The sequence below is a fragment of the Dreissena polymorpha genome, chromosome 4 (assembly GCF_020536995.1).
Source record: "Dreissena polymorpha isolate Duluth1 chromosome 4, UMN_Dpol_1.0, whole genome shotgun sequence".
Taxonomy (NCBI): Eukaryota; Metazoa; Mollusca; class Bivalvia; order Myida; family Dreissenidae; genus Dreissena; species Dreissena polymorpha.
The window spans coordinates 120,330,005-120,342,216 of NC_068358.1; the positions used below are offsets into that span (position 1 = coordinate 120,330,005).

Consider the following 12,212-nt stretch of genomic DNA (forward strand, 5'->3'; position numbering starts at 1 on the left):
TTAAATGCTGCTCGAGCAGCATTTTTTCTGCTGCAGCAGAAGTTAAAGTTTCGACCCCTTTGGTGCGCCCTAACTTAGCGCATTGTCAACTGTTTACCGAGGAGCGTATGTTTGGACAGACTTAAATCGTTCGGAGTAATGAGGCGCTCGGTCCTCAAGGTCATAATATACTAAATAGTTTCCATATATCATTTAAAGCGACAACTTTAAGCGAAAATAAATGCAACATTTTGCACATAGAGACCCCCAAAACCATACCTCTTCTTAAAGGCCATTCTAAGCGGAATTGATTTATGTAATAAAAAAGATATGTCATGTTCAAACCAAAAAAGAACTTGACACGAATCAAAATCGACTGTTTTGCAACTTTCTTTCGGCCGTTTCTCAGTGACGTGTAATCTTTTTCAGTGCAATTCTTTACTATAGTTTCCAAGTTTATCATATTTCTTGGATTCAGTAGTGAACACCTATTCATGCCCTACCATTATCTCCGAAATATAAAACCCGAACAATAGTTTAAAGTGTAAATCATGCCTCCAGACGTTCTTCAGCATGCGACTGCAGTTGATTACATTCTATTAATACCACAATGTGGCGGGTTCAAGTCTCATGATGGTGATTTATTTTTCTAACATGCACACATGCGCGTTTGAAGTATGTATTCTATCTTCTGGAAAATATATTGAATTTTAACGTTGGAATGTGCGTTACACTTTTGAATGTAAATATATGTACATAAGCGCTCATTCAAAAGTGTTTTTGTAACGAGGAACGGGTGTTGTTTTGATTTCTACCTTATTAATATAAAAGTGAAACTCCAGCTGCTGGAGGGAAGTTACCGATTGCCAAAATAGTACAAAACAGCACAAAACAGCACAAGACACTACAATACAAAACAACATAAACACATATAAGAATAAAGCTGGGGTAAGTATTCGAGAACAAAACGCAGCATACAAGTTGTGTGACCTTATGCATGCAGCACAAGGTTAAACGCCGAAAGGCAAATGTTTGATATTGATAAAACAAGCCAGATGCCACACAAACCGATAGACAAGTAATCGTCGATGACGCAGCTGGGTTAACTTCACTAAATTGCATTTATTTGACGTAATAGTCAGAGGTCCGTGCGTTATATACAGCTTACATATAGCTGTGTTCTACTGGTACTACCTTAATTTCATTCACCCCTTTATACCCCTTTTATAAGCAAACATTACATCACATAGATTGAACAAATGGTCACACTTAGCATATAAATATTGAACAATGGCTATTTCCGCATTTCTACTATTTTATTATAAGAAACTGGCATCAAACGGGTTTTTAAAATCATGTTTGGCTACACAGACTTGTATATCAAATTGCGCTTGACGTTTGAAGATGAAGTTACACGTTAAGTACAAAGATTACTTCACCAAAGGAATTCTCATGTTCGATCAAATCACGCTACAATTGCAATCGTTCTGGTACAATTGCGCAAATTAAATCAGAGTTTGACTATGCATGTTTTAAAAAACATATAGTTGTAGGCTTATTTTAGGTTTCTTGACCTGTTAAAAATGATCGACCATATATACCTTTAAGCATGTGCTACTGCTTTATTTTCTTGTTTGGTCAGACTCATGCTCGAGTTCGGTCCCCTGTTATAATTGAACGATTATTGTTTCGTATCAGAACACGGAACCGATGCATATAATCTCAAACCCGATGGCTCGAAAGAGATTGTTACTTCCGGTACAAATATCTCCATATATTTTAAAGTCTTCAGATATTGCGCTTAAGGAAGTAAATCCTCTCACACGTGTCATCTGTATGCGGAAAAACAGCTAAGTTGCGCGACCTTGTTTTTCTTTTATTAAATACACGTATATTAAATGTATTTCTGGTTTATTACGTATTTAGCCGCTCCAGTGTTTACGGTTACAACTGATTTTTTTTCGAAATTAATTAATCTGTTTCTGACGCGATGAAACACACACACGCGAGAAAGTCACTGGACTGTTGCAGTTGCGTTATTTGCGTAAAAAGGCATGTACTCCGGTTACAGACAGTGTCTTCAGTTGATAATTAATTAAGTAATCGAAATAAGAACACTAAAAGTACAGCTATGACTTGACTTCCAAAATACATATGAGCGGTTTTCGGAATATTTAGCCGTAATTTAATGCGTTAAAGAAAACAATATCAAAATGTGCATACTTTATTTGGCGGCAAAGTAATGATTCTTACCACAGTATCTTAAATACTTGTATAATGTGGCAAAAGCACAGTCTTTAATAGTGTTCTGTTTAACAAAATCAAACCCAACGAAATTCTTGTTTAATGATAACAAACCATCCTTTTAGTAATAAATACTAAACGGCGTGAAAGCACACTCAATCAATCATCATTAGACGCTATGCAGGTGAATATAGGAACATCTTACCAATAAGGTAAATTAGCAGTGTGTTTCTACATTTTCGTTCACAGCATTGTGGGAATATCTTTTTGTATCGAAATGTTTTGACACGACACAAAAGTTTAATTATGTCAAAAATGACAAGAAAAAAAAAGAATAATTACAGTATGGAAATATAAATACATGTATACATTTTACAAATGTGTCGATTGAGTTCAAACGCTCCTAGTTATTTTCGAAAAATAAATTACTTACATAAAGTGCAATTCAGCAATATTTGCTTTCATAAAACACAACTGATATGAGCACAATGACAAGAATATCCTCAAAAGAAAAAGATTATAATTAAAAGTACATTTTATTTTAGAACCATATGCGTATAATATTTAACTCATCAAAATTTGGAAAGACCGAACACTAGTAACGTTGATTGCTATATTGTGAACTATTCATATTGCTATTTACACAGATGTCATATGTTTGCAGATGCTAACAAAATCATTAAATAGGTGTTATAATGCGATGCGTTTTAACCCACTTATGCCTAGCGTCTAGAAAAAGAGGTCTTGGCAAACAGCGTAGACCCAGATGAGACGCCGCATGATGAGACATCAGGGTCTGCGCTGTTTGCGTAAAGAAATTTCTGTAAGAAATATTCTAAATATAGAAAAGAATATACTAGACATCCCTAATTTTGGAAATAAATTGATCCAATTTAGGTAATTATCGCGTGACAACCGCCACGTTAATGAGTTGTGTCTTATGTCTTAGCCCACTACAGAGGAGATGGGAACGCGACCGTTGGGAAAGAAATGTAATGTAATTAAATTATCTGTGAGATACATTCGGTTATTTGTAATAAAATACTTTTATCTGGAAAATATTCGAAATGTTTGGTTACTCGTTCGTTAATTATGCGCAAGATTTGTTTTAACTCGAAGAATAAAGCCAGCTTTAATTATTCAAGGGATGTAACTTGTGAGGAAATGATAATCGAACACGTACGAGTGCCCTCCCCTTCTGAATACTAGACACTTCCAATTCCATGTCATGGGGAAAAGTTCGATCAGAAAAGATTATGCGTTCGTAGTTGCAATTTTGGTTATCGCTCTGATTTGTTTGTTTTAAGATTTGACAAATTTCTTTTTGGCCCTGAAATGCGACTGCATTGATTTTCGCGCGGATCTTACCCGGCAATCGTCGATAAAATCCTGCCAAGTTTGAAAAATGTGCGTACAAGTTAAAGAACAAATATTGTTTCAAGTTTCAATGAGTCTTTTTGGTTACTCCGTTTTGCCCGCGATAAGTGTAGTTTGTGGGCCTATCTGCAATGCCCTGGTGCGACGGGGATACGGTCATCTCTCGGGTAGCAGACGTGAACATGCAGACAGAGGAAGAGAAGGTGACAATTATTCGCTTGCATGATGTCGGCACGGATAATATTGCAACCGATAAAAATATCCATGGCAACCCGACTGGACGTCTAAAAACATACGTTAAACACGTAAGTGAATTTACAATCAATCGTTTTGGTGCTCTAAAGTAGCGTGTGGTTGGCTGATTTGTTGTTGTCTGTAGTGCTTTTGATAGCATGATGCGGTTGCTTGTGTCTATATCAAAGTTGATAAGGTCCTAGCGCGCATGAAGCCACATTGTGTGAGGACCCGAAGTGTGTCTCAACACCTCTACCTTATCAGGATGCTCGATCACGCGACTTTATGGGTTTCACACATAGTTGTTTATTGATGTAAACAGCAAGTGGTGCTTTAAAATAAAACTTTTTTAACAATTGTTCTGAAAAATTTCAGCTAGTGCATAAAAGACAGGTTTTTTTTAAATACTTTACTCACGAATGTTTCGACCAATTTTGCGGTATAGCTGCACTTTCTAGCGATTTGAATTTAATGTAAGAAAGTTTTATCGTGTGCTCATGAAGAGCCGCAGTACCCGTGAGAAACCAGCACCTGTCCGGTATGGCGACTATCAAGCAAACTCACATACTTCCGGGGATGGGGGTTGAAACCTGGTCGCCAATGTTAGAAACGCGTGTTCTAACCACTGCGCTAGCCGGACAGACATGATGTGGTTGATGTTATTATCTCAAATAATTGTATTATACATCATGCATTGCATGCGTGGATTGGTATCTAAGGCCGAGTTGGTGTAGTGAATATGGTGTTCCCCTTGCGACCGGAAGAGGGGCGAGGGGGTCACGGGTTTGTCCCACATTCAGGGAGCGTTCTCAATGTAATTCAAAGACAGCAAAATCAAGTCCTTCCCACGAAAGCTCAGAGATTTAGCTCCTATCCAGCTAAACTTACCCTTTGCATGCTGGGAAATTTGTCGTCTGCTAAAGTGTCGTCTGCTGAATTTCTAAAATTAGCATTTTCTTCGATTTTTTTTCAAAGAATACTATCAGAATAGCAAACAGTTTGGATCCAGATGAGACGCCACGTTCTGTGGCGTCTCATCTGGATCCAAACTGTTTGCAAAGGCCTTCAAAATTCGGTTCCCGCACTGAAAGAGCTAAATAGGTATTATCTAAGACATATTATACAGACGCCTAAAAATATCATCAATCCGAGGAATAAACTGAAAAATAAGCATTAATGATATACTTTCGTTTGTTCTCACGGACATAACTTTATATACTGACTTTAAACCTACTGCGTCACTCAAATACAGAAATGTAGCATATGCACTACTAGCAACTGCTCGTTTAATGAAGAATACATGACGAAATGACGTTTACACATATATTGTGGTAGTGGTAGTAGTAGTAGTAGTAGTAGTAGTAGTAGTAGTAGTAGTAGTAGTAGTAATAGTAGTAGTAGTAGTAGTAGTAGTAGTAGTAGTAGTAGTAGTAATAGTTGTAGTAGTAGTAGTAGTTGTAGTAGTAGTATTGTCTGCCAGTGTTATCTACGTCTCTGTTTACAACATGTCTTGAACAAACTTCTGCACACAGATATGTCAAAGTTACTTAATAGACTGCTAAAAGAACCTTATCATTTATCAAATAGTTTTGTTTAAAACTCATTACCTTTTAATTTCATTTAAATATGCTACATCTACCACGCATTTACACATTTCATCTATCGAGACATCCTAATAAATCTTTCTAGCTTCGGCATTATCGTTTTCGTTGATTTCGGTTGAATTGATATGGAGCTCGAATAGGTGATTTGTTCAACAATTTATATTCAGTACATTTGTACCATTTAACTTTCGCTCTATATTTGATTTTGTTATTCTGCAAATATACCGGTATTATATGTATATTCGTGGTCTCTGAACACTTCATTTCGCATATCGTTTAAAACAGTGGTGCATAACCGTGTAACCGAGTGTCACATATTATCGCGACTACCCACTTTAATGTCAACTCCTCAGAAACGGATTCAAGTTACCGCGGGGCACATCAATACTATTGATTTAAATAAAACGGTATCAAATTTAATTAAGTATCTTTTTTTTATATAAATATGAGTCATGGTGTTGTGACTAATTCTATATTTTCAGCTCCCACCAAATTGAACAGTATTCGGATAATACACTTTACGTCTTTATGATTATTGTTCTATTTTACAGGGACCTATACAAAAATAGGTTTGTATAGGTCCCTGTATTTTACAATTAGGCTCATAGCTTAATAAGTTAATAACTACACTTATAAATAACCACTTGAATTTGATCTCATTTAGTTTTTGTGTAGTGCTGATAGATACGGCTTAGTCACCCTTTTAAGTGATTTCTCAATTTGCGCTTGATTGGTCTTTGTCGGCTCGGGTGCTACTTACATGTACCCTGGGTACTCCTAAGTATACTTACATGTACCCCGGGTATTGTAAATATACTAACACATACCCGGGAATTCTAACACTAAATTGGTCGTTGTCGGCTTTAAAAAAAAAATATGGTCATATTTTAGTATGTCCATATACTGTAAAATTGCCTCTATATTGTCTAAATTCCTGCTCGAAAAAGCATGTTGAGGAAGTTTATTTTCAAAAAGAATTTTGTTTAGTATTCCGCAGCGTGTTTTACTGCATCGGATCTAAGACGGAAATAATACTCAGGTACAGTCTAAATTGGCCATGTATGTGTTAGTATATTTTTCCGTACCCGGGGTAGATTTAAGTAAACTTAAGAGTACCCGGGGTACATTTAAGTAGTACCAGAGCTGAAAATGACCAACCAAGCCTTCTTTGCTTGCTCAAGAGTTATATATTTTCCCTTTAGGCATAAATTTAGCCTTTTGACTCATGATTGCCATATTAATGTGAAAATTTGACTTAATTTAAACAAAATTTACCAAATTAGAGGCATTTTTGTATGTTACTAGTTATGTTGCCTAAACAAAGTTTTGAGCATGTTATAATTTAGCATATGTAGCAAAGTGCAAAATGCATTTGATATATGTTTTATAACAAAGTGAAATTATTCCATGTTTGTCATAAAATAACCCATCAGAATGGTCCTCTTTTTTTCTATGTATATGTTGTTCTATTTTACATATTCTTATAATTCTAGCAAGCATTATAGATTCTAGACTTTGGTACTCAAAACTTGTTTTGTATATAATCATTAACATTCTGTTCCAGCTCACAATGGCTGACACAGTCCCTCCTCTGACCACACATGTCCTGGACACATCCAACGGCTTGCCTGCAGCTAATGTGGCCATGGTTCTCTACATTCAGAATGCTCAGAATGCATTTGACCTTGTGGAGAAAGGGTACAGGATTGTTATTATGTTTATTACTTATATACAGTTTGTTAACCTACTGTATTGAGTGTATTCCAATCACAGGAATTTGATGTTATTTATGCAAAAATTGAATGTAACTTTTCTGTGTCAGCAAATGATTTGTTCTCTGCATAGTTGCTCTTCTTTTTGAAAAAGTTCTATTGATTCACTCAGAGAATGTTTACTCTCAGGATGATTTGTTATTACTAGTGCTACCAATGTAAATGTACAGTTACAGGTCATATTAATTAACCCTTTACCACTTAGATACTCATTTTAATGCATTTGTAGTCCCTTAGAAAGTTATAATTAATTTAAGACCTTTCTTACCAGATTCAGATTCAAGTTTTTAAGGCTTCATATCCAAACCTTGGATACTGATGAGCAGCAAACAGCATAAAACCTGAACATACTGTGATTTACTTGCAGGCTGTTCTGGTTTTATGCTGTTTGCACATAGCCATTTTCACTTTGCTCCTAAGTGGGAAAGAGTTGATATATGGGTATTTACATATTTTTTTTAATATTTATTTTTTAATTAACTTACTCAAATAATGTATATGAATTATGTACAACTAGGTAATGTTTTATATGGTGTCAGTGTTCTTTTTTTCAGAAAAACTAACAATGATGGTAGAGGTGGGTTTCTAAGGGGAAGTAAGTGGCAGCCTGGTGTTTATAAACTGCACTTCGATACAGATGGCTACTTTAGGAATCAAAACACTTCAGGATTTTACCCATATGTTGAGGTATAGTCACTAGACTCATTATGTTGTTGTGTTTTATATGGATAAATATTCTATAGTTACCCAAATTCATTTTCAGGTGTTAACATTAACTTTCAGATTTTTTCTAAAGTATAGTTTATGTAAATAATAACAGTTGCAATATATTTAAGCTCCAACAGCGGTAACCACGTGATTATCAAGATGGCGACGTCCATGCCAAGGCAGGTATTTTTTGCCGTTTTATACCCTTTATTACTTGTATTATGTATTAAATTCCGCCCACTTTCCAGCCATATTGGCAGAAAGTTACTGGCATTTGTTTCCTTGATATGAGAGTTGAGTTCGAAAATGGTTCCGGTCAGTTGAAAAACATGGCTGCCGGGTGGTTGGGGGGAGTTTTCCTTATTTGGCTATAGAGAAACCATGTAAACACTCTAGAGATCACAATTTTTGCCAAATCATCATGAAAATTTGCAAAACATTGGTTTTATTGATATCTCGGACGAGTTCGAAAACGGTCCAGATCCGTGAAAAAACATGGCCGCCAGTGTGTGGTGCATTTTTCTCTATATGTATATAGTAAAAACACTCTAGAAGTCACATTTTTGGCCCAATTTTCATGAAATTTAGTCAGAACATTTGTTTCCTTGATATGAGAGTTGAGTTTGAAAATGGTTCCGGTCAGTTGAATGACATGGCTGCTAGGGGGGGGGGGGGCAGTTTCCCTTATTTGGCTATAGAGAAACCTTGTAAACACTCTAGAACTCACAATTTTTGCCCAATCATCATGAAAGTTGGTCAAAACATTGGTTTTATTGATATCTCGGACGAGTTCGAAAATGGTCCAGATCGGTGAAAAAACATGGCCGCCAGTGGGCGGGGCATTTTTCTCTATATGTATATAGTGAAAACATGTAAACACTCTAGAAGTAACATTTTTGGCACAATTTTCATGAAATTTGGTCAGAACATTTGGGGGGGGGGGGGCTGTTTTCCTTATTTGGCTATAGAGAAACCTTGTAAACACTCTAAAAGTCACAATTTTTGCCCAATCATCATGAAAGTTGGTCAAAACATTGGTTTTATTGATATCTCGGACGAGTTCGAAAATGGTCCAGATCTGTGAAAAAACATGGCCGCCAGTGGGCTTGGCATTTTTCTCTATATGTATATAGTGAAAACATGTGAACACTTTAGAAGTCACATTTTTGGCCCAATTTTCATGAAATTTGGTCACAACATTTGGTTCCTTGATATGAGAGTTGAGTTCGAAAATGGTTCCGGTCAGTTGAATAACATAGCTGCTGGGGGGGCGGGGGCAGTTTTCTTATATTTATATAGTAAAAAAAGCTTGTGAACACTCTAGAAATCACATTTTTTGCCCAATCATCATGAATCTTGGTACAAAGATTGGTTTTATATATATCACATAATTAATGCCATAATTATTGCCCTTAGATTGTCCAAATTTTCATTATATTATACAAAATCCTTGTAAATACTCTAGAGGTCACAATTTTGTTTCAGATTTTATGAATCTTGGTCATAAAAGTTATTTTTGTAAGCAAAGTTTGATGTTTGGTAAGGGGGGGTCAACTCAAAATATAGGTCACCAGGTCAAATCTTACAAAACAAAATCACTCCATATGCCAGAGTTTTGGTTCAATAATGATGAAACTTGACCAGGATGTTTGTCTGGACAATATCTAGGTCAAGTTTGACGTTTGGTAAAGATTAAATGAACCGACTCCTCTCAGGTGAGCGAACTAGGGCCATCTTGGCCCTCTTGTTTACTGATATGGCTGGAAAGTGAGCGTCGTTTAAAATTTAAACACGAGTAATAAAGGGTATTAAACGGCGAAAATTAACTGTCTCGGCGTGGACGTCGCCATCTTGACTGTCATGTGATTACCCCCTCTGGTAATGTACTTGATTTAAGGCTGGGTTTTCTTTAACTGATAGTTTCCTACCTTTCAGGTTGTGTTTCGAATTGTGGACCCTTCCCAACACTATCACGTTCCTCTGTTGTTGAGTCCCTTTGGCTACAGCACTTACAGGGGGAGTTGATTCCTGTAACCCACCACTGTTGTCTATCCTGGAACAGCCCTGGGACGTTTCCGTTAAGATCTTAGTAATAACTTATAATATTCATAAATGATGTGCCTCTCTCACTTATAATGTATTTCGGTGATAATGATATGGTCGCTTAACGGAAAGTAATAATTCTGCTTTTTTTGTTTTGTTATTAAACAGAGATCTGTAGTTCAGAAATGTAAGTCTTGTCCATTTAAAAATGCCAAATCATGCGATGACAGACTTTAATAAAACAACGAAATCTGTGAGCAAGTCCCGTAAATGATAGTCTTACATAGGATTTAGTATATATCATATGTTGTATATGTTATAAAGAAGCGTTATATATAAGCAGACGTCATGGCACAGAAGAAATTTTAAAAAGCAGCAACAATCAGTTAGGACAGTGTAACAATAGCCCTTGACTCTCGTTGTTCATTGAATATAAGCATTAGTAATTGTTTATTTGCTGTTTACACTTTGTAAGTAACCAGTGAATTGCATTTTGAAACTATCTGTGATTTTAGTATTTTGTACAATTATACCATATTTGTTATGTTAATGGAATCGTTTTGGATCATATTAAAAGTTAATCAGGAAACTCACTGGTTGTTTGTGTTATTCAGTTTGCTAACGATTCTTTAGTATCCAAGTTAGGCTGGATGTTTACCTATAATAAATGGATTGTGTTTGAAACTCTTTTATTTGATTGCTCTTGCAATGTTAAGCGAAATCTTTTGCATTCAGTAGAAGAATATACTTTACTGTTTTTAGGTCCTTTTTTCATATAAAAAGCAAGCTATTCTACTTGGCTTTGGCTTAGTTGTCTAAGCTAGGTTAAAATTTTTTGGCGAGCAAATGTTCTGATGGATTTCATTCACACTTTTAAGATTTATTTTTATTAGGTAGAAAATTACCCCATTGGCCAAGTTGATCTTATTCGATATTCAAAATTAAAACATATTCCCGATATTGCAATGACACCCTTCCTAGGCTGTGTTTAGTTTGACATTTCTCATAATTACCTGTAAGGTCCTTTTACATATAAGCTACACAGACTTCATATTTTTATACCTTGCACCAAGATCCACCCACCCATTTCGCCTTTGATAATTGAATGGGTGGTTCTAAGGTCAAGGTCACTGTAACTAATGCAAATGTATTCCAATGAAATTCTTGATAAGACACATGGGGTGGTCGGGGTCAAGTCCATGTTTTGTAATTATATAGCAAGTATATTTTGCTCAATTACTGGAGCGTATATTAAGTTTTTGTAATAAAATTAATAAATAAATACAGAATAATCAGTTCTTGCAAGTAAAGTGTTGCATGTGATGCCATTGAGGTCAAGGTCTAGTTGACTTGTATTTTTAATAGAAAAGTGGATTCCACTTTGTAAATACATGTAAAAAACAATTGTAGCTTTTGTCACTACATTCATACAGGCTCTCTATCAAAACTTCTTTATAGATTGCAGGTGTGCTCAAGGTCATTGCTACTAACTATTGATGCCTTGTTTTTGCTTTCCATATCATATACCACACTTAGTTAATTAACAAGCAATTAAGGAGTTGTAATCAAATTTGATTTTCATTGATTCATCCAGGGATTGCACATGTAATGGTTGTGACAAAGGTAAAAGCCACTGTAACTTAAACATGGTTTTGACTCGATGTCTTCAGAACGAGTTGTTTTATTGTGATGCGAGCTTAAACACATATTTTACAATAATTTCTTAATTTATTTGCATTTAAGGCACATATTGTCAAGGCTAACAAAAAAGGTGACTAGTAGAAAATAAAGAAAACTGGTTTCCACTCAAAATCAATATGTATGAATGTTGTACCATATTTTGCAAAATAGAAAAATACAAATTTTGTTGATATATTAAAGATCCTGCTTACAATGCAAACAGTTTGGTTAGAAACAAAAGTGCCGGAAACTCTGACAAGAACAAGAAAAATTGAGCCTGTTTGCTTGTTACAGCTCTTTTAATGTAAATATGGTATATGTAAACATGTACGTATGAAGGGGTCATTTTATTTAGACAGAAACATTATTTCACAGAAGAGTTACATTCAAACTTTGGAATAAAGTTTATTGATTTGCTATTGTATCAAGCGTATTATTCAGTATTAATTAAATGTTCTTCGTTAACTAAAGTGGTGTCATTGATCTTTATTAATGATATGGGAAGTTACTGTGACGGAGTTTTGTCCCGGACCGGTTTATATAATTGACATTGGTCGAAGAGACCTTCCAT

The 12,212-nt window shown here is 35.5% G+C and overlaps 1 protein-coding gene across 2 annotated transcripts; it reads left to right on the top strand.

Annotated features, from left to right (window-relative positions):
• Window positions 1-3,676: 3,676 nt before the first annotated feature.
• Window positions 3,677-10,554, top strand: LOC127879914 (5-hydroxyisourate hydrolase-like). 2 transcript variants are annotated; one of them, XM_052427023.1, is made up of 4 exons: window positions 3,677-3,905; window positions 7,003-7,136; window positions 7,765-7,897; window positions 9,854-10,554. In XM_052427023.1, the coding sequence occupies exons 1-4, from the start codon at window positions 3,732-3,734 to the stop codon at window positions 9,941-9,943; spliced, it is 531 nt and encodes a 176-aa protein (XP_052282983.1). In that variant the 5' UTR covers window positions 3,677-3,731; the 3' UTR covers window positions 9,944-10,554. The 2 variants fall into 2 exon arrangements, with proteins under 2 accessions (XP_052282983.1, XP_052282985.1); XM_052427025.1 differs by lacking the exon at window positions 3,677-3,905 and adding an exon at window positions 5,593-5,845.
• Window positions 10,555-12,212: the final 1,658 nt, after the last annotated feature.

What these genes read in the sequence shown, in the direction of transcription:
- LOC127879914 (XM_052427023.1), top strand. Translation starts at nt 3,732, where the DNA reads ATGCCCTGGTGCGACGGGGATACGGTCATCTCTCGGGTAGCAGACGTG. An exon ending in TTTGACCTTGTGGAGAAAGG is followed by an intron (nt 7,137 to 7,764) that starts GTACAGGATTGT and finishes TCTTTTTTTCAG; the next exon opens with AAAAACTAACAATGATGGTA. An exon ending in GATTTTACCCATATGTTGAG is followed by an intron (nt 7,898 to 9,853) that starts GTATAGTCACTA and finishes CCTACCTTTCAG; the next exon opens with GTTGTGTTTCGAATTGTGGA.